Source organism: Besnoitia besnoiti, chromosome IX (genome assembly GCF_002563875.1).
Source record: "Besnoitia besnoiti strain Bb-Ger1 chromosome IX, whole genome shotgun sequence".
Classification (NCBI taxonomy): domain Eukaryota; phylum Apicomplexa; class Conoidasida; order Eucoccidiorida; family Sarcocystidae; genus Besnoitia; species Besnoitia besnoiti.
The window spans coordinates 2,283,980-2,308,504 of NC_042364.1; the positions used below are offsets into that span (position 1 = coordinate 2,283,980).

Sequence of the window (24,525 nt, forward strand, 5' to 3'; positions counted from 1 at the left end):
AAGACCAACGGAGAAAGTTCGGTGTACATACACCCGACGGCGGGTGTGCCCTGGTGCCTCGGCTTTTGCCGCGGCAGCCTTTCTTCGCTATCCCGTCCCTGAATCCTCCTCAGGCGCCCGCCGAGGAAACACGCCTTGCTTCCTTGCGCTTCCTCTAGATGAGTCCACCCTCCTCCGGCGGCTTTGCGCCACTCCGGGTCACCGAAGGCCCTGAGAGCGTCCCTCTGTTTTTCCTTCTCTCCCTCGCGCTCTCCTTCTCTGTCTAGGGCCTGTCAAAAGGCAGAATCAGGATTCTCTTTTTCGGTCGCTCTACGCGGAGGCATGCATGCCGATACTTTCCGCATACGCTGACACAGAACAGGGCGATACCGCGAGCGAGAAGGAAGCAGCTGCAGAGAGGCGCCGAATCCGCAGACGTAGGAGCAGAAGCCGAGAGCGGAATTTCTCCCTCCTGACTCGTATGCAGCGGCTGCGGCGGTGTATGTACGCCCGGAGACTCGAGGGGCAGACGGACAAACTCCTCGCTGGACTCAGAAAAGACGAAAGCAGCGCTCTCGAAGAGCAAGATGGTACAGCTGCAGGGAGTCGCGGAGACCAAAGACCCCAAGAGTCAGGCGACAGCTCCGTACAGAGGGAGGAAGAGGGGAGATGCAAGCGCGGTGGGCTGCAAAGAGAAACGAACAAGGCGAGCCAGAGAGGGGCGCTGGAGCAGAGCGCGGCGGTCAGGAAATCGCCGAGAGAGACAAAGAAAACACAAGGAGACTGTTGAAAGCCGGAGGCGAAGCAAAGAGCGGACGGCGGGAGAGGGAAAGAAGTTGAAGAAAAGAAAGGAAAGTTTTTACACCGAAAGAGGCGAAGACGCGCGAGACAAGAGCTGCTCAGAGCTGCACCTGGCCGGTGACCTCGCGGCGAGGCGCGGGCGAGTATCGAGACCGAGAAAAAACGCTAACGAGACGAAAACTGTCGCCCTTAAGGCAGGCTTTCTTCTGCCAAAGATCGCGTGGCGCCGGAGCGGAAAAATTCCAGTTTTACACGAGCTGCCCACGACAAGGTTGGAAGACCGCGGCGACGAAGACAAGGTGCTGCCGAGAGAAAAAGAAGCGGCGCGAGCGAGAAGGAGAAACGAAGTGGAGAGGCGATGTGTGACGCGTCTTCGCCAGCCAAGAAGCGAAAACGATTGGGACGACGGCTGCAGACAACAGCTTCGCTCGAAGACCGGGCAGTTTGCGAGGACAAGAAGGCACGCTGGCGGCGGTGCCTACGACATTTTTACGCAGAAAAGAGAGGAGTCCTCATCCTTTTGAGAAACCGGTGCGTTTGTGTGTTTTGAAGTCAAAATACGAAAAAGCGAAGGAGCGGTGGACGGCTCAACAGCCCAGCTGAAGCAACCTTTCCCTCCTTTTCTCTACATGCACTCGCCGGAAGCCTCTCTCGCCTCTCTTATCTCTCCAGTCACTCGCGGCGGGCGGCAGGCTCCGCAGAGGTCAGATGAGAGCTTTTTCTCTTCGATGCAGAGACTTTTAGCCTGGTAAATTGCGACAGACGATCTACTATCTGCGGCTTTCCATTCTCTAGGGAGAAGCAAAGCTACGTGCTCGCCTGCTGAGGTGAAAAACAGACGCGCAGCCACAGGACAGCGAGAGACAAAGAACTGCCTCGCAGCTCGCCGCCACGTCGACGGCGAGCGCGCAGCCGTCGCTCCCCAGCGCTCTCTTTTCGTGTGGAGAATCGGCGATGCAGACGCGTAATTTCAAAGAAGAAAAGGCTAGAACTCGGGCACGTGAGTCTCCTTTCGCAGCCAGCTAAACACCCGGCCGCCCCGCCCTCCCAGACTCAGAGACATCAGTCCACAAGATACGCGGAGGGCGGAGGGAAGCAGATGCTTATCTAAAGATGGAAAGGAATCCGCCCGTCCGCCACCGCCACCTGAGATGCATGTTTAGATGCCGGGATTCTTGCGAGAATCTGCTCCGATTCCGCTGAAATTGGCTTCTCCTCTCAGGGTGGCCGCTGGGGACTCTGCACAGCGATGCTGCTTCGAGCACGCGGCGCTTTGTCTTATTCTGTTTTAAGGGGCCCTTCTGTACACAGGCGAGTGTATTGTACACCTGAGGCCTCTCTGCACGGAAGCATTCTGCAGGCGTGACGCGGAGCGGCAGCGCAGGGAACGATCGCCCAGGGCGCTAGGCACCCGTTAAATTAGAGAGAACGCAAGTCTGCATGTGTGTGACAACGTGTGCAGCCTTGGAATAGGCGGGACACAACCCCCAGCAGCGGCGCGTTGAGCGGCTTGGAAAGGCAGTCTGTGCAAATCTCCGCCGGCGCTCTACAGCGGGACAGAGTCGAGACATACGACGCCGAACCCTTTTTGGTGCAGGCCGACTCGGGGGAAACGCTGCCGGGCATGTCTTTGGGCTGCGACGAAAACGCAGAGCGCGGCTGGTCACTCTAGGCAGCAAAAGAAATCTCGAAGTGAGCAATAGAATAGTATTTCCGTTGGAGATGGCTCGCGAACGAACTGCAATCGAATCCGTCAGTTGAACCAATTGCGAGACGTCGGACGGTCTCTCAGCTCTGGCTCCTTTCGCGAGACCTACAGTGGCAAAGGAAGTCGACAGACGCCTCAGATACGTCTTCCTGTTTTCGGCTTTTGAGAGACAGACGGAAAAAAGACTGTGTATTGCTTCGCTGGTAGCCCGCAGTTGCCGCAATTCTGCGCTTCTCGGTTTGTGAGGCGGCGATGTCTGCGCCGTTTTAAACTTAAACGCCTAACGCCGCTGAGATGGCCTCAGAGGCTCTGCGCCGTGCAAAAAATGTCGATAGCAACAGCTGTCCCAGTCGGCGCGTGCACATACATCCTACATGCGTGAATCGCAAGCGCGGTCGCGGCTCGCCAAACATGTGAGCAAACTTTGCAGTCTGTCAAGTCTCAAATGTCCCTGCAGTCGAGTCGACTGCGACCTCTGTTTATCGAAATTTACGTTTAAAGCCTACCCGACGGTCTGCTTGGCGCGAATCAGCCTCGCAGGCGCACGGGACGCGTGAACGGCGTGCGGAGTCTGCTGAGCTGCAATCACATCGAAACTGCATTCGAGCTACTTCCTCCTTCGCCCAGATCACGAGGCGAAGTTGAAGTTGTTGCAGAAGATGGAAATGGCTAGAGAGAAAAGGACAGGAAACAAGCTCGAGGCAACCAGCTCGACAGTTCAGAAGAAACAAGAAACGGTCTGTCGCCTCCACACCAAAGCTCGTTCCGGTGTACGTACACCCGAGACCTCGTCCTTCGAAAGGAACGCAGTTGCAAAAAGGAGAAAAAGGGCCAGGAGCGCACAACCAGCAGAAAGCCGGTCTGTAGAAGGTTACAAACTGTGCCCCACGTTTGTGTTCGCTCCTCATTTGGTTTAGTCGCCTTCTTTCCTGTCACGTTCTTGCGCTGAAAGCGACTTCCAGCGGCGGCCTGCCTCCATGTACAGCTCGTGGCACCGCATCGCTTCCTCGCGTCTGGGGCACACCATAGACGGCACGCTGAAAAAAGGATGTTTTACAAGAGTGACAGAATCGAGGAACAGCCTCTGCCATGGCTGCCAGGCCGCAACCGTCGCCCCTGTAAGAGCGTAGACGAAGGCACGATCTCGTGTACCTACACTGATGTTTTCCAAAACTGAAGCATCGAATAGCGGAGTAAAAAGAAGAGACGAAGCTTCAATCGACACAGAAAGTGATTCCAACTGCCCATACGGTCACGGACAACAGACCTGGTACGCAGCGACCCCACACACCCGAGACATGCGTGCTCATCATCAATACATGCACACAGACATACACACCTTCACAGCAATATGATATACAAAACGTCGTATTCTGTGTCGTGGAGCGCATTCTATGGTGCTGTCTGGAGCGAATGCTTCTCCGCCTCGCTTTATTGAATAGAATGACTCCAGAGGCACTTTTCGCGCAATTTCGTGACCACGTACGCTGTACGAAGACCCTTGCACGCGCCCCGAGAGGCGCCGTTGCGTCTTTCTTTTCACCCGGCAAACGCGCGCGCTTCGCGTGTCTGCTCGTTCGTCGCTGTCTCTGCCTGCTCACCGTTTCTCTTGGTTTTCCTTGAGAATTTTCCTCCGCTGCACGCGTCGGTCTTGGGAGTCGCCGCGCGCGACGATAACCACGTCCGCCTCGAGGGCGTCCAGCAGCCGCCGATGCTCTTCTCGCTCGGCTTCCTCCCCTCCATGGGCGGCGAATTTTTGCGAACTGTGGAGATCCTCCTGCGCCAGCTCCTCGACAAAGCCCGACAGGAGATGTGGCGGGAAAAGGCTCTGAAAAGCAAACGCGGACAGACTGCGCAGGACATACACTGCCGGCGCCGCCTGACGCCAGAACGCACCCTCAGCCCGAACCCCCTACCCCTCCTTCCTTCTCCCTCTCCCCCTTCTCCCGCCGTCGCTATCCTTCTCTGCCAGGCCGCATCGTCTTGGCTCTTTCGTCTTTGTTGTTTTCGCCTCGTGTTTCTGCGTTTCCGACTTTCGGTTCCTCCACATTCACCGCAAACCCTAACCCTCCCTACCTGGAGGGCGAAGCCGTGGAGCGGGGCGAGGCGCTGGCGTTCCCAGCAGCTTTGCAGCCACTCGGGCGTCGCAAGCAGCAGCGTCTCGCGGTCTTCTCGGTCGTCCAGCGACTCCCGCCCGGCCTCTGCCTGCCTGTGGAGCCGCGAGCCGCAAGCTCCGACGCACCTGCGCGCCTGCGCAGGCACACGCAAGTCCGCGAGCAGCGGCGGCGCCGCAACCCCCCAGGGCTGAAAGGCGCGCGCCGCCTCCTTCGCAGCCTCCTCCTGCGGCTCGCGCTTGACGCGCGCGAAAAGCGAGTCTGGCGTGGAACGCGGCGAAGGAGAGAGCGCCGTGCTCGCGCCGCCTCGCCCCGTCGGCGTCGCGGCGGAGACGTGCGCGTAAAAACACTCCAGCGCGAAGGCCGCGTAGCCGACTAACCCTGCGTGAACCTCCGCGTCGCTCACAATCAACAGCGGGCGCGGGCCGTCGGAAGCGGCCTGAACACGAAACGCGGCAGCGAAAGCACGCACGGGAGAGATCTAAAGCAGACGCGCACTGGGAAGGGCGAAAACAGAATCGAAGGGGGACGGCGGGAAGTGAGCAAGAGACGAAGGGGGGGAGAGGGGGGGGAGCGAAAGAAAGTCGCCGCAGAAAAAACGGGTGATAGACAGCCGGAAGACTCGCACTTCTTGCGCAACGACAATAACCGCAGACGCGAGCGTGGCGGCGAGGAGAATCGGAGCAAAAGAAAGGCGCCAACAGCACAGCAAGGGCATAGAAGGACGGAGATACAGCGTAGAGAGCTTAGGAATTGCTTAAAATCTTCTCCACGGTTGTTGCTCAAACTGGGCTTCCCTCTGGTTGCTTTTGTCTCCCTCCCACTTTCCTGCGTTTATTCTCCATCACGAGTTTCCCTCCGTCTTCCTGTCGCGTCCTGTCGTCTGACTGCCTTTCTCTCCCTGAGGCGTTTGCCCCTCTTTCGGTTTATTACTATTTCCAGTATTTCTTTAAGTTTCTTCTTCTGTCTCTTACTGCGAGGTCATGCACCGCTTCATCGAGGTCTTCGGCGTGGAAGAAGCTCTCTAGGCCTTGAAGGAGCGGGCGGCACGCGGAGAGGAGTTTCGTTTTCCCCTCTTCGGCGTTTCCCTCTCGCTCCTCTTGAGTCGGCGCTCTTCTCCTCTCGCGCGCGCCGCCGCGTCTCTCTCTCCCCGCGCGTCTCCTGTCGGCTCGCCGTTCGCTCCCAGCCCCCTTCTCCGTCTCTTCGTCTGCGCGGCGGCCTCTCTGCGCGCGTCGCACAGAGTGCACCCCGGCGGGCGGCGCGCGCGACGCAGGCGTGTTTTGCGAAGACGCAGAGACCTCTGAGACTTGGGAAGCGGCGGGCAGCGGCGCGTCCGCGTCTGCGAGGGCGTCGACGGTCAGAGACGCGCAGAGCGGAAAGAGCGGGGGAACAACTACCACGGAGACCGCACCCATGGCCTTGCATTTCTGCATGCACAGCCACCGCGGACACGCCTGTCGATGTCAACTCGGAGTGAAGTGTGTCTCGAGATGCGTCCGTATTCCGATACCGCATGAAAAACGCAAAAAAGGGACTCCACGCTCGCCGCCGAAGGCGCCTTCAGAACGAACGACGCCGAGGGCATGCGCACTGACGATGGGGTTCGCTGGTTGGCGTAAAACCGAAAAAGGGGAAATCTCCAACGCGCGCTAACCACGAACTGCGTGGCCGCCTGAGTGTACGCCTGTGTAAGTACACCGGAAACGCGGACGCCGGCGCAGAGGGAGGAAACCAGAGGCACAGAAAACACCTCCTTTGAACAAATATGTAAGAATTTACGTATGTGTCCATACAGGTATCATATTCAGGTGCAGCAGTGTAGCCACGGCTGAACTCTACGCGAAAAGAGTGTTTTTTAGAAATCTCTTTTGAGGATGCGTACGCTGCCCAACCCCAGCCGGCGTGTCCATTTCGTTTCTCTCACCTCGACGAGCCCAGGGGATTCGACAGCGACATAGACAGACAGCAGCACGGAGAACTCCCGCAGAACGCCGTTTTCGCTTCTCTCCGCGCAAGCGTCTTTCCAGCCACGCGCGGAGACACTCACCGCCGCGCCCACCGTAGAAGGGCGCGAGGCGGCGGAGAGGCGCGCGACGGCAGCGAGCGAAGGGAGTTGGAGCAAGTAGGGCCTGGAGGAAGGGAGAACCCCCTGAGAGACAAAGAGAAAGACGCGACCTCACTATTCAAAAAGACGCGCAAGAACGCGCAGGCATCTCAGTCTGCACCTAGACATACATATGTATATCTATATGTATATATGTGTATATATGTATATGTGCGTATGTAGATTTAGGTATTTCCCAGGAGCGGCTGTGTCGCATGAGAGCGCAGCTTTCGAAGAGGGGGACGCGCACTGTCTACAGGCGCCTGACGCGCGCACATAAGTCTATAGGCCACTACTGATCTGCACTCAGCCAGCAAAACACACAGATAAGCGTCGCGCGTCTCGCAGGAGGCCACGCACTTCATGGCGTCAACGTGCGCGCGCCGCGAGAGATTAGAATGCTCCGATCGCAGAAGCAGCTCGTGTGCTGTCTCTCCCTCCTTGAAAGCAATTCCTGTGGCTTACCGAGGCATAGAGGTCAAGGAGCCACTGAAGGGACAAGAATGGAACTTGGTTTTCTTGCAAGACACCAAGACCGGCGAGCAACAGCCGTCGCCTCTTCTCTCGCCTACGTCGGTCCTCCTCTTCTCCTCGACCCTGCACCGCGCTCGCGTCTCGCGAGCCCGAAGGGTACGCGCCGTCGTCAGCACCGGCGCGATGTCTCCGTTCGGGCGCGCCACGGTTGAAGCGAGAGACAGGAGACCCTCCGCTTGGAGGAGAACGCGGTCGGAGGCAGCGCTCCAGGGCCCTCGGCGAGCAGACAACCACATGCGTCGCGGGCAGGGGAGACGCATCGGCATCTGACAAGACAATGCGGAAAAAAATGAAACAAACCTCGCATGCATGGCTTGATTTCCGGGGAGAAGGCAGACAAGCAAACTCCGTAGAACTTTCACGAACTACGAATCTTCCTCAGAAAGACGATTCGCGGCGCGCCACACATGCTTTTCAAGGCACGACCCTAACTGAACTGCAGAGAATCGACTTGCATTCAGAAGAATCTCCGTGCCGAGGCTTTTTCATTGCCAGCGCATGCTGCGTGTTTTCTTCAAGTCCCTCTCCCGACCGCCGGTCGCGTCCTCCACAGTTCAGGCGGTTTTTCACTTCCGTGTTTCGTGTCTCTTGGTCCTGCGGCCTGCCGTCCTCTGATCTCTGCACCTCGCTCGCGGTCTCCTCGTTCTTCGCTTTCTCTCGGAACCTCAGTCGCTCTCAGCACACGTCTTTGTTGCCCTCTATCCCTCGCGCTCCAGCCGCTACGTTCCCTCGTTTCACTAGTCTCACCATTTTTTTCGGTCGCTTCTTCTCTTTGCGCACCGAGCGCCTCGATCTCTCCCTCCGTGACCGCGGCAGCGCCGCACACGCGGAGAGCGAGCGCGAAGAGACCGAAGTCGGTTCGCGAGAGGACTTTCGCGTCACGTGTCCTTCCCTCCACCTCGGGGTCGGTGGCTCCCTTTCTCCGCGCGGTCGACAGCTCCTCTTCCTCCTCGAGGTTCCGGCCGTCAAGCAGTCCGAAGCGCTGCAGCCACGCGTACCCGTCGCCGCCCTCCTCTCCCTCTCCCTCAGCGTCGCTCGCGGGCGATAAGCTCCTCGGCGTGGCGCCGCCTCGCGCGCCGCCCAGCCCTCGCTCCCATTCGCGCGCGAGCCGCAGGCGTCTCTTCCTCCGCGCGGCGCCGAGCAAGAAGACGCGCGGGAGACCTTCTGCGTCGCCGCCGACGGCCTCCGCGGCGCCGACTGCGGCACGCCAGGGCGGGCGCGCGCGGAGGGGCGGCAGCGCGGGATGCAGGAAAGCCGAAACCGAGAAAAACGGCGAGTAGGCAGGCCAGTACAGAAATCCGTCCGCGACGCAGCTCAAGAGCCAGAGCGGCGAGAGAAGGCGGCGCCGATCGAGAAAGCACGGAAGCGCCAGAGAGACGCGCCCCGAGCAACCGCCCGCGAGCGCCTCCGCGGCAGACTCGCCCGCCTCGCCCAACCGCCGCAGGCCTCCGAGCGCTGCAGAAACGGAAAAAGACGACGCAGCGGAGAAGAACGGAGGCGAGGTGGAGGAAGAAAGAGACACAGCAGACGCATCCTCGCCTTGCAGGCTCTCCCGCCGTTTCTCGCTGTCTCCTCTCTCTCGCCGCTGACGCTGCCGCACGTCAGCCAGTCGGCGCAGTGCGGTGAAGCCTGCGCCAAAGTTGAGGATGACAAAGTCCGCCGTCGCGAGGTCTCTCAGAGTCTTCTCAGCCTCGAGCGACGCAAAGACGCTCTCCGCGCTCGGATCTGTGCAAGGCGCGCCGCTTTCTTCGTCGTCCTTGTCGCCCGCGGCCTCCTCCTCAACGGCCTTCGTCCCGTTTTCGCGTCGGTCGCCTCGCCGCGCAGAACGAGAAAGAGAAGGCGAAGCGCGGATGACGCTACCGCCATGCTGAAAACAGCACACAGCGAGACAAACGCGACTTCTTCCCTCCAGGTCGGTCCTCGCCGCCGTCTCAGGGGCTGCAGACTGCCTCAGCTTCATGTGCGCTTCGCAACGAGCGGGTGAGATGTGCGTCAAGAAACGAGAAAACAACGCAAACAAAGCACAAAGCGGAATCACGGCGCACGCGACACTCCCGAGCAAGCGCCTCCATATGCGCACATGCCTATCCTAATATATATAGATATATATATGTTGCCGTGCCCCGTTATGTTTCTATGTTTATAAATACACGTAAAAGTGCATAGCCCACCCGTCCTCGATGTCTATACCTCCACAGAGATGCAGGCAGAACAAGAGGATGGCTGCATGCTCGGTTGAATCCAACGCCGCGGCAAATCGTGGGGGTCGAAAAATCGGGCGCGAGCCCCTCCAGAAAGGCACTCCGATGTGACGTCGAATCGCTGCTGACGTTTCTGCTTTCCCCTCAAATCGCAGCTGTGCAGCATAAGCCGCATAAACTCACCTCTTGAATGACTTTCTCAATGGCCTCTTTGAGTTTTCGCGAAGCCTCGGCGATCTTCTCCAACTCGCCGGCGTTACGCTCGCAGCTCGTGCGCCAGGCTGCGCTGCCCTCGTCTCCCCGCGTCTCGCCTCCGAGCGCCTGCAAGGCGCCCTGCGCTGCGCCTTCTGCGGCCGCGCGGCACAGAAGGAAAGTGTGTCTCTGCGGCGTCTCCCTTCCCCCCCGTCCTGCGCCTCGCGCGCGCCAGACGAGCCAGACGAAGGTGCCGAGAGCCGCGCAGCCGCGTCGGCGCAGCTTTCCCAGGCCTCAGCTGCAAGGACGAGCGAGGCATCGGCGCAGACGCTCGCTCTGTCAAAGCCGAGCAGGCAGAACTGCCGACCGCTGAAGAGAGAGACGGCGTTTGGGGTTGAGCGCGCATTCCGGGAGTGCCAGGCATCGCGAGACTCGTGCGCCACAGGGACGCGCCGCTTCAGCTCCATGGCGCCGCACAGACCCCCAGCAGCCTCCTGAGCTCTATGCTCTTTGGGCGCAGAAAAGGCGGAGCCGAGGAAGCCGGCAAGCGAACGGAAAGAGGAGACGAGGAGACGAAGAGGCGAACGCGAGGGTGTGGAGGAAGGCAGACCGCGGAAGGAAAAAGGAAAACTAAGAGAATGGAAGCAGAGAGAATGGCGAACACAGAGAGAGGGAAGATAACGTAAAACTACAGGTTCAGGTAAAGAGAAAAAACAGCAGGGGTGACAGCAAAAGAGCGCGGAAACTCGGGGCGATGCGGCGGCTCACGGTCGCTTCCAGTCCTGGATGCTCAGTTCACTCTGCTTTTTTACGCTTTTTGTCCTCACAGGCCAAGAAAAACGACTCGAAAGACAAGAATTTGGACTCCACTCTTGACAGGCTGGAGGTTTCTCGCCCCGCTTTGCTCGGCTTTTTGAAGGAGCTGTAGCAAGAGGTCGCCTGCACACACGACCTTGGCAGGCTAGCTCCCATTCGATGCAATTTTTTCGCTTTTTCTACCAGGTTTAACTCCACCAGCATGAGGCGGCGCTGAACGCGTGAGAAGAGCAGCGAGAGGAAAAGGATGCGCGCCCCGTGAGGAAAAGAAGCTGATTCGTTGCGCACACGCGAAGCTCGCTGCAGAGCCTCGAAGTGACTCGTCCGGGTTCTCTCTAGGGGTTCGATCGAGGGCCTAGAGGAATCCCCAAATTTTTCGGAAAATTATTTTTTTCCGATTTTCTGGGGTTCGGAGACCTCGATTCCTTCGGTCCTTTCCGGGGGAGCGATGCCTCTTCAGGCGCTCGTGTGCACTCGATTCTTTTCATATTTTTTTTTCTTTGTCTTGGTGCGAACACGCGTATTTGGGGGGAACGGCCACATGCGTTTTTCTCATGACTGCATGCGGGGCGTCGTTCCGGGCGGGTTTTCCAGGGACTGGGTCGCTTCGACTTTCTCGTGGTGGTTTGTTTTTTTCTTTCTCCGCTTTTCCCTCTCTTTTGCGCAAGCTTCAGCACTCGTCTCCTCCTCAGTCAGGTCGCGCGGCTTCCGACCCGCCCGCCAACGCTGAACGGCGAGCGAACGACGGGGAGACCGGAGGGAGAATCCCAGAGGAGAAGAGCGCCTGCGTCGCGGTTTTCACTCCTTCGTTTGCGCCGCTCTGTGAGTGTGTCTGAGCCCGTTCTCTGCGGCTTTGTGCGCGCTCGGACCTCGCGCCTCGCCCGTCTCGACTTTCCTCTCCGCGACGACCCTCTTCTCCTCTCCTCGCACAGCTGGTTTCCCAGTCGGGCGCTCTACTCTGTTGACGAAGATGTCGGTCCTTCAGCGCATTGCAGAGGTGGAGGCGGAGATTGCCAGAACGCAGAAGAACAAGGCGACGAACTTTCACCTGGGGCTGCTCAAAGCCAAGCTCGCTAAACTCAGGGCGCAGCTCATCGAAGGTAGGCAGCTGGAAGCACGCCGCGTCCCCACGTTCGTCTTCCGCCGTCCCAATAAGAGCGAAAACTCGACTCGCACTGCCGCAGAAACGAGCGCCCTTTCTCCACCTCACGCTCGCTCTCTGCGCCTTCTGCGATTCGCGGCTTCCACGCGCGAGAAGAGTCACCCGCAGACCGAGCCCGAGGAAGGCCGCAGAGAGGGCTAGAGAGAAATACTGCGATCAAATGACGCCTTTGAGTCTGGCTCCGTTGCCGGCGTGGAGAGTCTGCCGAAGTTTGCAGAAACCGTAGAAGGCATGTGCGCCAACACATGGAGGAGGGTCGCACGGAAGATGGCGAGACGCGGAGGAGGCTTTTGTGAGTTGTATATCCCGTGAGAGTTGCGGATGTCTCGCGCGTCTCCGTGCAGGAAGCACAAAGAAGGGCGGAGGCGCTGGAGGCGAAGGTTTTGATGTCTCGAAGACGGGAGACGCGCGCGTCGGGCTTGTCGGCTTCCCGTCTGTGGGCAAGTCGACTCTTCTCAACAAACTCACAGGTACGATGCCTCTTTTCCGCGCGTTTCAGCTGTTTGTTCGGGGCTCCATTCTCTTCTGTTGAGCTTTCTCACGTCCCTGGCATGTGCCTTCTCCTCACGCGCTGCGATGCTTCGAGGCAGACTGCATCCTTCGCAGGTACGGAGCTATGGATACACGTCGACAAATATATATACATATATTTCCATATATCTGCATATATATCTATATTTGTTGATGTAGGCATATGTGTGCGACGTGTTTGCCGCGAGAAATTTATCTTTTTCCCTTATTTTCAGGAACATTCAGTGAAGTTGCGGCCTACGAGTTTACGACGCTCACCTGCGTGCCGGGTGTCTTCAAGTACAAGGGCGCCAAGGTCCAGCTTCTGGATCTTCCTGGAATTATTGAGGGTAAGTTTGCTTCTTTTTCTTCCTTAGCGAGTTTGAAGGCGTCGTGAGTTCGCATAAACTTGCATCTTTCAAGAATTCTATCAAAACCTTTTCTCCTCGCAGATGAATGCGCGCGGGACACGCGCCTCGTTTCCTCTTTCCTCGTTCCCCAAGATTCGTCTTCAGGATTCTGAAAACTACCAGGTCTTTCGTTTATTCGCTCTTAGTTGTACAGGTCCAGATCGCGGGTCTCTGCACAGATGCGGTAGCCAGTTTCATGTGATCACCACGAGACTGTTGCGCGGAGCTCGATGGTCGGCGTCAGCACCAGCGTGGCTAGGTTTTCGCCGCCTCTCTCGCGTTCCATTTTCGCAGAGAGATCTTGCGTGTGTGTTCCCGTGGCATCCTGGGCGTCTCTTACCCCGCCCCCTTGGCCTTCTCTGTCTCAATTCTTTTGAATTTCAAGGCGTCTCTGCAGCGGAGGCGCCTGAGGGAGGGCATTTTACGGTCTTCGGGTGCGCGTAATGTTCGGGCTGCGGTGAAGGCACGCGATGTGTCTTCAGGGGCGAAGGATGGTAAAGGTCGCGGCAAGCAAGTCATCGGCGTCGCGCGGACGTGCTCGCTGATCCTGATTGTCCTCGACGTTATGAAGCCGATTACGCATAAGCAGATCATCGAGCGAGAACTCGAGGGATTCGGCATTCGCCTCAACAAACAGCCGCCCAACATCACTTTCAAGAAGAAGGACAAAGGTGCGTTCATGGGGACATCGCTCTCCCGCTGATTCACCGCGCGTAGTAGGAGTCCGCTTGGGGTATGGAGTTATTCAAAAAGCGCAGGCCTCGATGTCGCGTGCGCCGTTTGACGCGTCGCCGGCGTCTCGCTGCGGATTTCTTTCGTGTTGGAGCCCTTCTCGTCACGAGAGGCTTGGCCTTTTGTTTCCCTCTTTGCTTATTTTTGAGGTTGTTTCTGTTGGCTGATGTCCCGCGGCGCGTCACGTTTGCTCTCTGCACTCTTGTTTTTCCGGGTCTTCCTTCAGGTGGTATCAGCGTGACGCACACGGTGCCTCTGAACAACATCGACGAGGAGACGATCAAATCCATTTGCCACGAATACCGCATTTCGAACGCGCAGATCTCCATTCGCTGCGACGCGACGGCGGACGATATCATCGACGTAATCGAGGGAAATCGGCTTTACATTCCGTGTCTCTACGTCATGAACAAAATTGATCAAATCACCATCGAGGAACTCGACCTCATCAGCAAAGTGCCGCACTACATCCCCATCTCCGCGCACCACGAGGTAAGCGCAGAGGGCAGAGGAGAACCACTATTCCTCGAACGGGAAAAAAAGGCGAAGGATGTCAAAGGGCAAGGCGAACGCTGAGAAGAGCAGAGAGGAGAGGAGAAGAGAGGCAAGGAGCAGCGAGTCGACGCTCTGAGCTGCGTTTAGGGAAGTGTTTTAGTGCGAGGGCTCCGACTGTTTTTGGTTTTTTTGACGCTTCACAAGGGCTCTTCCGGATGGGCTACTTCCTCGTGTCGATGGGAGCATGCCACGCCTCATTTTTAGCCGTTTCTTGCAGTGTGCCGGGAAGATTCAGATATTTTCGAGTGTTTTCCCGACTTCTTACATGGCAGGGTGCGGTGCCGGAAGCTGCCGGCGCGGCCCCCAGCCTCTCTGGGGCTTGTGGCGGGTCCATATCGACGCAGACATGGATGCGTCTGCCGCCTTTTGTCGTCGTGTCGCTGTCGGGAGCGTATCCTTTGGGAATTTCTGCGGCTGCAGAAGCTGTGCTGCGAAAACCTCCCGCTTATACTTAAGCTTGACTTGCTTTGCTTTGATTTGTCTCCATTGAATTGGAAACCGGGAGCTTGTATGTTCGCTGGATTTTTTTCAGTGGAACCTGGACGGTCTTCTCGAGAAGATCTGGCAGTACCTGGATCTGGTGCGGATTTACACAAAGCCGAAGGGACAGATTCCGGACTACAACGCCCCAGTTATCTTGAACAGCCGCATGCGTCGCGTCGAGGACTTTTGCGTGCGCATCCACAAGTCGCTTCTCGATGAGTTTAAACACGCCATCGTCTGGGGAAAGAGTGTCAAGCACAATCCACAGAAAGTCGGTAAAGACCACGAGCTGGTCGACGAAGACGTCGTGCAGATCGTCAAAAAATAAGCGCTGCTTTTTCTTTTGTTCTTCGTTCGTCTTTGCTGTTACTGTCTCTCCTTGTCACTCTGCTGATTCTGCTGTCTTTGCTTTTTGTTCGTCCTACTGCTGCTTTGATGTCGTTTCTCGTTCTGTGTGGCTCATCGTCAAGCTGCCGCGGTTCAGCGTCCGCCAGTGTATGTACACCGCGTCCGCCACTGGGGTCCGGGTGTACGTACAGTGGAGACGGAGAGAGTGAAACGTGGCGGAAATCCTGAAAGCGGAGGCTGCTGTTGCTCTCAGGGCACTGCACGGCTGTCTGTGGGAAGGCGTAGAGCGTCGGCTAGAGGGCGGCGGGATGCCCCGTCTGTTCGCGGCGCGGGTCCGTACGCGTTCCTTCGTCGGCTTTCCCCTCTTGCGTTCGTCTCGAATTCCTTGAGAGTGGGTCGTGCCGGCGCAGGAGGTGTCTGGCAGTCGCTTTCCTTTTTGTACAAACGCATAACCTATCCAGTGCCACTGCTTTGATATTGGCAAAACCCTGGAACGCCGCTTGGCTTGAGGTGGCGTGACTGGCAGATCTGTGTAACGCAAGCGTATAGGCGTTTCGGCTGTTCTGAGCCGTGGGCAAACGAACAAAAAAATAGCTGTGGTGGTTAGTGCGGATAGATGAAGGATAAAGGCACGCGCAATCAAAACAGCACGCCGAAAGAACGAAACGGCGGTTCCTCGCACACCGCAGGTGCCCCGAGATGCGCGAGACTCAAAATGGTGAGCGTCGGCGCCCACAGCCTCTCGCGGGGGTCACTCTGCGGCGGGTTCCTTCTGTGCAGAGAGACGAGCTTCCTCTACATCTACTCGGTGGCGCCCATATTTCGTAGGCATATCGATTGGGCACTGCCCGGAGGAGAGGGTTTCGCTTCTTTTAGGTGTGGCAGCAACAGAGTGCAGCGCCTAATGGAGTGCAGATCTCACAACCGGTCCGCGACTAGTCGAAAAACCGGCGTGTCGTAGTCGAGTCTCTCGTTTGCAAGGCACAACACGAAAGCGAAGGGGCGGGGAGCAGCGGCGGCAACCAGCGACTAGCGGGGAAGTCAGCCAGTAAAATACAATCGAGAGTCCCATGTGCTGATGGGCATCATCCATCCTTGTACGATGTGTGCGTAGTGGCCGTCCCACTTGTGTTAAACTCCCCGGAGAAAGGTTGACTGTATAAACGTAGCCATCCTACTTTAGCTACGAATGTCAAGGATTCACTTCGGTGTCGCAGTCTGGTGGTAGTGAGCACCGAGAAGATAGTTCAGATTCTTGTTGGCTGTGTTGACGGCACTGACAAGCGGGGTCCAGGCTGGAACGAGTTGTGGCTAATGTCGGCGCCTCCGTGTTCACTTGAACGAACGCGTTCATGCCGAGTTCTCAGAGGCAGGGCGGAACACAGGGACAGCTCGCGTTTCTTTGGGAAGGCAGTTTCAAGTCTTTGCACTGGATGCTTGCCTCCACCTCTTCACGTCCCGCTACATTTCTTCTGTGGTGCCGGTCTGTCACGCAGGCCTTCGAGCTCTCTCATTTGAGCCGTCGTAGGCCTGTTACCGTCACGACTCTGAAAATAAAGGATTCCGGTAGGACGGCTGCCTGCTGTGCAATCTCCGGCTGCAGGTGTCAACTCATGCGGCTGGTGTGTGCTCAAGATCGTGGCAACGGCTCCCCTGTACTCAATTTACGGCGACCCTGACACCCTCGACTGGGCAGGGGGTGTGTCTTTTGTTTGGCAAGGATAGAGCGCGTTTTGTTGGACGCTCACTACGAAAGCAGGGGTGCAGCACGCGAGGGTGATGCAAGTTCTTTTCGAACTCTTCGACTTTTTTGTTCTGTATGTTGTTTAAGACGGCCACGCGCGTTTCTGTCCGGCTGTCTGAAGTCGCGAAAATACGCGCTGCGCCACAGCATTCCGTTGTGCTTCCTTACAAGCAGCTGCGCGACTGCCGGAGAACGCGAATCCGACGCGCCAGTGGGAAGGACAGAAAGTAAAGGGTGACTTCTTGTCGGTTTGCGGGTGACATCTGTCATGTGGTCCGATTGGCGTGCGCGAGCACGAGCGAGATACGCAGAAAACCCCGAGAGACTAATTGCGAGTAAAGGTGGCAAGAGAAAAGAGGGGGGCAGGCTCAGAAGCAGGCGCGTAGCGCGCCGCCCTGGCTGTCTCCACCTCTGTCGAGGGCGTGGGGTCGGAATTAATGCGAATGCATGCTTTGCGGGGTAGCGCAGGCAAGCGGCGGCAATCGACAGCGAGGGAGCGAGAGCGTGAAGAGTGGCGTAAGGCAAGGGAATTCAGCCAAGCTGCCTTCTTTGACGAGAAAAAAACAAAATCTCTTCTGGCCTGCCTGCTACAGTGTCTCCTCACTTCTTCTGCCCCTTCGCGCCGCCCGCCTCACGGCGCCACCAGTAAGTCTCCTCAGTTCTCACGCTTCAGTGCGGCGATCTCCCTGTGACAGCCAACTTACTTTCGCAAGAAGAAAGTGTCAGTCGACCATCCCAAGACAAACGACAAGAAATCTGCAAAAAAATCCCACTTGTTTGCGAGGAAGAATCTGCCTTCCGCCTATGCTCCCCAAAGGGTACGGGGAGGCCGGTTGTATGTGTAGAGCCATGTTTTTTTGCGGCTCCCGAGAATCCGGAGATCGTCTCTCGGCCGCCCCCCCCCCCCCCCTTCTCCCTTTTTCTCCTTTTTGAAGGCCTTGCCGGATGGGATCTGGATGCTGAGTCGCACTGGATCGGGTCTTTGTCGCCTCGTTGCCCTTTGGCAGTTTCTTGGGGATTTTGCGCCGCCTTGCGGAGGCGAGGGAGCCACTGACCTGTGTGGCACGCCCGCGTTTTCTCGCGAGTGACGGGGGGGGCAGAGGGACTGAAAGAATGATTCGTTATCGCTGCGACGGAAGGCCGCGGCTTGTCTTTCACTTCTTGCCGGGATTTTCCTCTTTTTTCATCTGCCGGCCGCTTCACACAAGCTCGGGAAAGAGGAAGGAGCCTGCACGACCGTCCACTCCGTCGTGGGGCGTTGCAAAACAGCAGGTTTCCTTGTCTTCTTTTCTGGCTGCAAGCATCTGTTGAACCCGCTGTTGGGGGTGTGGTTGGCGTATCTGTCCCGTTCTGGCTGATTTGCGTTGAGCAGTGGCGGCTGCCTTTGCAGTTGCATGCAAAGCAGCAGCCGCGGGGTCAGTGCAAAATGTTCGCCGACCTGCCCAGGCGGCGGCGGCGGAAAAAAGCCCTCCAACGGCGCGTGGCGGGTCACTTCGTCCGTATGCACTTGGTTGAGGCCAGTTTTAGCCTGATGCCCTTCCGGGTTTGGTTTGAGGGAGGAATCTTGTCTCCCTCTGGTTGCCGCGAGGCGCTCACCGTCCCGTCTGGTGCAGAAGAATTGCGGCAGTTTCGTATCGCCACGCCTCGCGCTGTGTTCTGCGGCTTTTCGTGCAGGTCAGTTGTCAAGAAGAAAGGCAGGACTGTGAGTCTGAGAGATTCCGGGCCCAGTTTTTTTCTCTTCACTTCGTCACAATGTCGGCCGTCAAGACCACCATCAAGACTGACCTCTGCTCCTTCTCGGAGTACCGCATCTACCCTGGCCGCGGTCAGCGCTTTGTTGCGAAGGACGGAAAGGTCCACACCTTCATCCACCGCAAGGAGGCCAGCCTCTTCCGTCAGAAGATCAAGCCCGTCAAGCTCCACTGGACTCTTGTAAGGCCTGCCAGGATGAAACGGAGAAGCGGGTTCTACCGCTGCCACACAGCACACCATGGGTTCTTGTAGTCGGGTTTAGGGCCTGACGCCTCGCGGGAGGATCGGCGGTGCTCCAAAGAGCCAAGACACATCCCTCTTATTACGTGTTCGGGTGGCTCCATCGCGTCCTCCCTCGCTAGGGTCGGACGGGTCAACATAGTCAAAAGGGGCGTATTATCATCCGCCCTGGGTGTGGTGCATGTGGCCTTGCGATCGAGAGGGAGGGGGGGGGGGCTGGTCGGCTGTCGTCGCCGCGTGTGTCTGCGTCTTCATGTGCGCCTCCGGTTTCGTTTTCGCGGTCAGGTCTGGCGCCGCATGAACAAGAAGGGAGGCAAGGACGCCGTCTCCAAGCGCCGCAATAGGAGATCCGCGAAGACCGTCCACAAGGCCATCGTTGGTCTGTCCCTAGAGGACATCAAGCGCACTCGTGCCCAGAAGCCTGAGACTAAGGTGAGAGGGGAGGCAAACCCAACCCTGAATCCCAAACCCTAACCGAACAGCGAAGCAGGCAGGTGCAAAGTGCGTGCATCGTGCGTCAGCCGTGAAGAACAGAAACTGGCAAGCGGGCGTGGCGAGCAGATGCAATGTCGGAGTGCGGTAGATTCTGAGTTTTTTTGTGCGTCTGCGTCGTTGGCGAAGATGCATGTGTTGGGCTGTCTGTGGCGGGCGTGGTGTCGTGAGGGTGCGTCGAGTTCAGTATGCTGGGCGCGGCGGTGGAAGGGGTTGGTTGCGCGTCTGTGCCGTCTGTCGTGTTTCGCAGGCCAAGTCGACCGCTGCCGTGAAGGACGCGAAGGAGAAGGCAAAGAAGTCCAAGGGCCCCCGTCCCCAGACCGGTCCGGCTCAGAAGGTGCAGATTCCGAAGCAGCAGAAGCAAGCGATGCAGCAGCGACGCAAGTAAAGGACGAAGCGAGCAAACGCCTCGTGTGCGTGAGTCCTAGTCTCGTCGTCGCTTGTGTGGGCGCAGTTTAAATTTGGAAGTGAAGTTTTCTCTCTTCTTCTGACCAAACTAAGGGAACAGTGTTTGCGTTCGCGGTGTGTCGAGGAAGGAATGGAGAAAGCGCTTTGTCTTCCGCGAAAGAGAGCGGGACTCTTCCGAGCTTTCCTTTAACAATTGGCGACACTTCTCTTTACGGATGCGTCGCCAAACTTGCCGTACCTTCCCTTCTAATTCCTAACGTCGCTTGTGCCGCCGTCGAGACAGTACCTGCGGAAAGGAACGCCGGGTGAAACAGGCGCGGAACTCGCGAGTCGACCTCGCAAACGAGTTGAAAGTGTCGTCTGAGGCGTAGTTCGTTCTCACCGCGTACATCAACATAGGCCGTGATCTCAGGCAAAACAGACGCTAGCCAGCGGATGCTAGAAGTTATGCCCAAAGCGCAATAACGAATATACATCACGTCCCCACTCTCTTGAGCTGCAGACTGGTATATGACGAACCAAGAGTCATTGTATACATACATACATATGCCCTTCCTTCTATACTGTATTATGCGTGGAGCACAAGCACCTCGACAGAAGCACGCTCCCGCACTGTAAAGACTTGTCGTTCCATGATGCACGCACGAGTCACTCTTACGCGCCAAGGCGGCAAGCTCTCATTTTATTCACGCTGCACAGAAGCAGCAGTTGCACGCCAGAACTCTGAGTGCCGGCAAAGCTACGCACCCGCGCGTTCTCACAACCACGTAGGCACCAGCACTGTGGGCCGCTTTGCTGAACTGAATCATGCTACAAGAGAAGGGGCGGATACAGCCTCTGTGAGGACGCTACTCTTGTCTGGTGACGTGAGACTCTCCTTGCGTTGAGGTGGATGGCCGCTGCTGCCTCTTCGTCGTCTTCATGCAAAAGCTGCCAAGTTCCGGCACCTGAACAGACCTGGGTCTAGGCAGCTCTGCTGTCCCGCGCCTTCCCAGCACGTGAGCCAGCGAGAATACATCACTGGCGGCGCAGGAGCCGGTGCACGCCCCTATCTGTCAGTCTGAAATATGAAGCAGAGCCTTTGGGCACTTGAAAAGCCGACGCCTCACTCCATACACCGCGATTATGAAATGTCAAAATAGGTACGGCTTCCATATCCGCCAAAGCTTGGAGAGTTTGCACCACCGCTGAGTGGAAGGCTGCACGCGCGCTGCCCGAGAAGGTCTTCCTTTCTTCGTCTTGCCACAGGTGACAACAAGAGCCCTCTGGGCTTCTACAACACGAGGCCTCCGCTGAAATGCTGAATCGCTACTGCCTTAGGGGGGGGGGCGGGAAGAAACGGCTCAACGCGAGAAACGGAAACGGATTCAAAACAAAGCTGCAGCCCCGAAACTGAGTGGCATCCTACAGACGTTGACATGGAATTCAGACAATACGGAATATGTCAAAACAAATCGTACAACGTCCTGGGTAGTCCTGCTCAAAAAAGGAGTCCTTACGGCACAATGCCACAACGTCGCTTCACGCTACAACAGCAAACAAAAAGCCCTTGCGTTTCTCGGGTTCCCTCTCGCTTTTGCGCCGCCCGTGTAACGCCCTTTCAACGCTGCCTGCGACTTGCCGCTCGAGACGGTGGCGCAACCACCACCTTGCCTTGGACGCTCTGAAGACCTTGCCTGCTAAAGTCGACGACAACACAGCTGCAATCGCTGTGGCAACTGCTGCCAGGCCCGCGAGCCCCGCCGCCCGCATGAGAAGCCCCTTACAGCCCTCTCGGACTTCCTTCGTGACAGTCCCAGGTGTCAGATTGCTCTGCAGTAAAGAAGCTGCAGCCAACTGTATGTTGACGGGGTCCGCACTGTTGGCGAAAGTCGCCACCAGGCTTCGGTCGAATCCGTACCTCTGCCTGATTCGAGTCGAAAACTCTGTGCGAAACCGGGCCTCTCTCATGGCAGTCATTTGCTCGACGGTAGATCGCGAGTAGCCGGAAAATGCCAAATATCCTGATACTACAGCTGCTGCGACGAATGCACCAAGCGCGACCCGCCGGAGGAGGCTTTTTCGAGGACGGGCCGCGCTGATCGCCCAGCCAGCTGTAGAGACAGTCGCACTGTAACGACCACCAGGTTCACGATATCTTTGAAGCGGAGGATACACGCCACAGACCAGCTTTCAGTTATTCTCCGAGGCACCTCTGGAGCTACAGCAGCTTTAGGTGCGAGTATCCCTCTCTGTTGATGAAACAGAACGCACCATTCTACGAGGGAGTGGACAACTGGCGTTTAACCAACTTACCGAGATATTCTGCTAACGATTTCCACTCAGAACAGAAGAGAGTCACAGGACCTGCGACGTCGCTTCTCTCCACTGTGCATCTTGAATCTTTCTTGATCGATCCCAAGACGAAAGCATTCTGGAACGGTGACGCAGCGGAAATGGTGCCAAAGAACAAGAAGCTAGAGTTTTCCCTCAGACGGTGTACCACTGGATTCGCATTGCCGTGTTGGGTCAGCGTGGCCTTCACGACAGCGGTGCGAGAGTTTATGCCTGAGAAAACCGCGACATCCTGGGCCGTAACCTCTTCTCTGAAAGGCCCAGGAACGTATTCTGAAAAAAAGACTCAAAAGCAAACAGCAAATCATGGCCCTGACACGTTTCTGGGGCCTACTTGCAGGCGCAGACAGCCACGATGGAGTTTCGTTTAGCGTATTTATCGAAGGGCAGAAAAACTGACCCCTCTCCACCACGAGAGGGACGCAGTTTATTCTGACAACGCTCCCCCACATCCCAGTGCCAATCTCGGAGTTCCCGGATGAAGGACACCGGTTGTTCATCGTCGTCTTACATGGACAACGGAGACACAGCCCCCAGCCTCACTCTGTGCATCGTTTCTGGGAGGAAAAACACACCGTTCCCAGCTTATAGATTCGCTCTCTCCGGTAAAAGAACGGAAATCACGTACTGAATAAGTGCGCTGCCGATGAAAGGAACCGAGGGAAAAGTATTGGAATGTCTCCGCTTCGTACACAGGCCATCAAGGCTCGGGTTCCAACACGAGGCTGCCGGCGGCCTTTAATTATAACTGATTCAGCAGCAATAGAGAATGTTAGTATTTGTGGTCGCCACCAAGGATGAATGAGTCTTTCAAATGTGTAGACTTTGCGCCCGTGGGAATCCCTTTTCGTCGATTTCAACTGAACGACGCTGTACCTGCCGCCTACGAAAAAAAGAGAGCGCACAGTTATTCGGCTTGACTGATGTCGTCGTTGCCTGGCAACCGTGAACCAGCAGAAAACGTTCATGCACGCTACAGTTCACCTGCTACACTGGCGAATATGCGTTTATAGCGAAGAAGGAAGGGAAGCTTTCAGATGTTTAGGAGCTTGTAAAGTACGCAGGTAACTAGTGCCCGCCCGAGCGCACTGTATCTCAGCCATACAGCTCTCACCGTGACCTCAGTAGCAATTGAGCGGAAGGCGCCACAGGAGTTGATGCGAATGCCCATCTAGAACTGCGGCGGTACTCAGAGAGGAGAAGGGGTATTCAAGAAGCAGGCGTACTGAATGGCTGCTCAGCCACCCTGTCGCCGCCACCATTTGTTGAAGTAGACAAGGAGGTCCTTCTACAGCTCACCTCTGAAGCATGTTCCACAAACCAAGGCCCTTTCCAACCCCCGGATCTGAACCAAAACTACTTCGTCTCGCGGTTGTAACGAGAATTTTTTTTTCAAGAGCTCATCTCGCTGAGCTTCCCCACTGAGCCAGTCCGGAATCGGCGGGACAGCCACGCGATCCCGGTATGTAAAGTGCACAGGTCGTCCCACCTCGCTGGAAACAAGTATCCCATAGTCGTCTAGGGCCTCTCGGGTCGTGAGAATCAACTCGTAAGCGGCTTCTGGTGCGTAGCCGCGACCGGCATTTTCGCACTCCCCGCCATCTGAAACGGGTAACTCGTAGGCCATCACAGCGTTACTCAGAGGCATGGCCGCGGATTCATGAATTCGATGCCCCTGTTCGTCTCTCAGCTCTTTCCCCATTTTACGCGTTCTCGCATCGTCCCCATGCTCAGCCACGGCTAAGGCGACAGGAAGCCACAGCGAAGCCCCCAACGCAAAGTACCTCAACGAAATTGAGGCGCGGCGCCACATTTTAGAGAAAGCCCATTGAGTGGCGGCTCCCTCGCAGTTCCCCGAAAGCAGGTTCTGGCATACGCTACCACAAAAATCCAAGCGGGAATGGGAGTGCGGCCTGAGAATCCGAATGCTATGCGCTGTTGCGACCGCAACGCACACACCATCACTGTGTGCCTGCCAACCAGCGCCAGTGGCCAGTTGCACGGCACCTGCGTTGTGGGGGCGAGCGAACTGACAAAGTCATTCGATCAGCGATACCTGTAGACAATCACCAGATCTGTGCTTCGTGGTCCCGAAAATACATAATGTTCTCCCGCGTGTGCCAGCCCGAGTCGGCGGGTAGCAGGTTAGGGAATCCTACCAGCACTGGTGCGGCGCTTGCTTCTGGCCAACTGTGACCCGATGGCCTTAAGCCACAGGTGCGGCGTGACTAATGCCAAAACGGGCCCTTTTTCCCAGTATGCGGCGCAGCCGCCCCTCGCCTTCAACCGCACAAATGCTCGTCGGAGCTGCCCAAGCCATTGCGACGCACCGACCGGCGAAACGCGGTTTCAGCGGTCGGAGAGGTAGCCGCGGAGTGGCACACGGCTGTGACCCACTCCCATCTCTTGCTTGACTTTTACGAGGAACGCTTCGCAAGCTGTACCACGCTGGTCTTACGAAATCTTATTGCTTTGAGACAGTAGCTCGAGAACTTTGCTGATCTGCGGTTCTGTGTGCGGTGCCTGCCACTCGAGCTTCCCGTCACTTGACATTCCTCACTTAGCCCCTCCTGCTGACGGTCAGGCAGGCGCTGTAGAGGTGAAACGGTGTGTCTCCCCCCCCCCCCCCCCCCGCCCCCCATCACATGACACGAAGCAGACAACCCAATGTCGAAACATGGTGACGATGATCCGGGGACATGGGGCGTGACGGCGGCGTTGCAGCCATTTCGACTATGCCTGTACTATTTTCTGCTACTTCTATGCTAGTCCTGTCAGCCGCCGCGACACCGACTCAACTGCTCCGTAGATTACCGTACTTCCTGCTGATGATGGTGTACATGCAACCCTCAAGGTATTTTATTCACATCGCAGGCAGTTGCCTGCGAGGTGGATACAGAAGGGTC

General features: G+C 57.1%; 5 protein-coding genes across 5 annotated transcripts; 3 read left to right on the forward strand and 2 right to left on the reverse strand.

Moving 5' to 3' along the window:
- Positions 1-566: 566 nt before the first annotated feature.
- On the forward strand, positions 567-1,304 carry BESB_014920 (uncharacterized protein; the record flags this gene model as incomplete). Its single annotated transcript, XM_029360221.1, has 1 exon — positions 567-1,304. One exon carries the CDS (start codon positions 567-569, stop codon positions 1,302-1,304), a length of 738 nt encoding a protein of 245 aa, XP_029216888.1.
- A 2,097-nt stretch (positions 1,305-3,401) lies between these two features.
- BESB_014930 (uncharacterized protein) lies at positions 3,402-10,100 on the reverse strand (the record flags this gene model as incomplete). The annotated part of the gene is made up of 9 exons (XM_029360222.1): positions 3,402-3,525; positions 4,090-4,316; positions 4,565-5,041; positions 5,577-6,029; positions 6,527-6,751; positions 7,172-7,506; positions 7,988-9,107; positions 9,412-9,463; positions 9,625-10,100. 9 exons carry the CDS (start codon positions 10,098-10,100, stop codon positions 3,402-3,404), a joined length of 3,489 nt encoding a protein of 1,162 aa, XP_029216889.1.
- Positions 10,101-11,419: 1,319 nt separating this feature from the next.
- On the forward strand, positions 11,420-14,629 carry BESB_014940 (GTP-binding protein; the record flags this gene model as incomplete). The annotated part of the gene is made up of 6 exons (XM_029360223.1): positions 11,420-11,549; positions 11,956-12,081; positions 12,358-12,471; positions 13,014-13,202; positions 13,490-13,755; positions 14,351-14,629. The coding sequence occupies 6 exons, from the start codon at positions 11,420-11,422 to the stop codon at positions 14,627-14,629; spliced, it is 1,104 nt and encodes a 367-aa protein (XP_029216890.1).
- Positions 14,630-18,145: 3,516 nt separating this feature from the next.
- On the forward strand, positions 18,146-19,265 carry BESB_014950 (ribosomal protein RPL24; the record flags this gene model as incomplete). The annotated part of the gene is made up of 3 exons (XM_029360224.1): positions 18,146-18,325; positions 18,671-18,817; positions 19,128-19,265. 3 exons carry the CDS (start codon positions 18,146-18,148, stop codon positions 19,263-19,265), a joined length of 465 nt encoding a protein of 154 aa, XP_029216891.1.
- Positions 19,266-20,806: 1,541 nt separating this feature from the next.
- Positions 20,807-23,432, reverse strand: BESB_014960 (uncharacterized protein; the record flags this gene model as incomplete). The annotated part of the gene is made up of 4 exons (XM_029360225.1): positions 20,807-21,378; positions 21,581-21,892; positions 22,248-22,502; positions 22,919-23,432. The coding sequence occupies 4 exons, from the start codon at positions 23,430-23,432 to the stop codon at positions 20,807-20,809; spliced, it is 1,653 nt and encodes a 550-aa protein (XP_029216892.1).
- Positions 23,433-24,525: the final 1,093 nt, after the last annotated feature.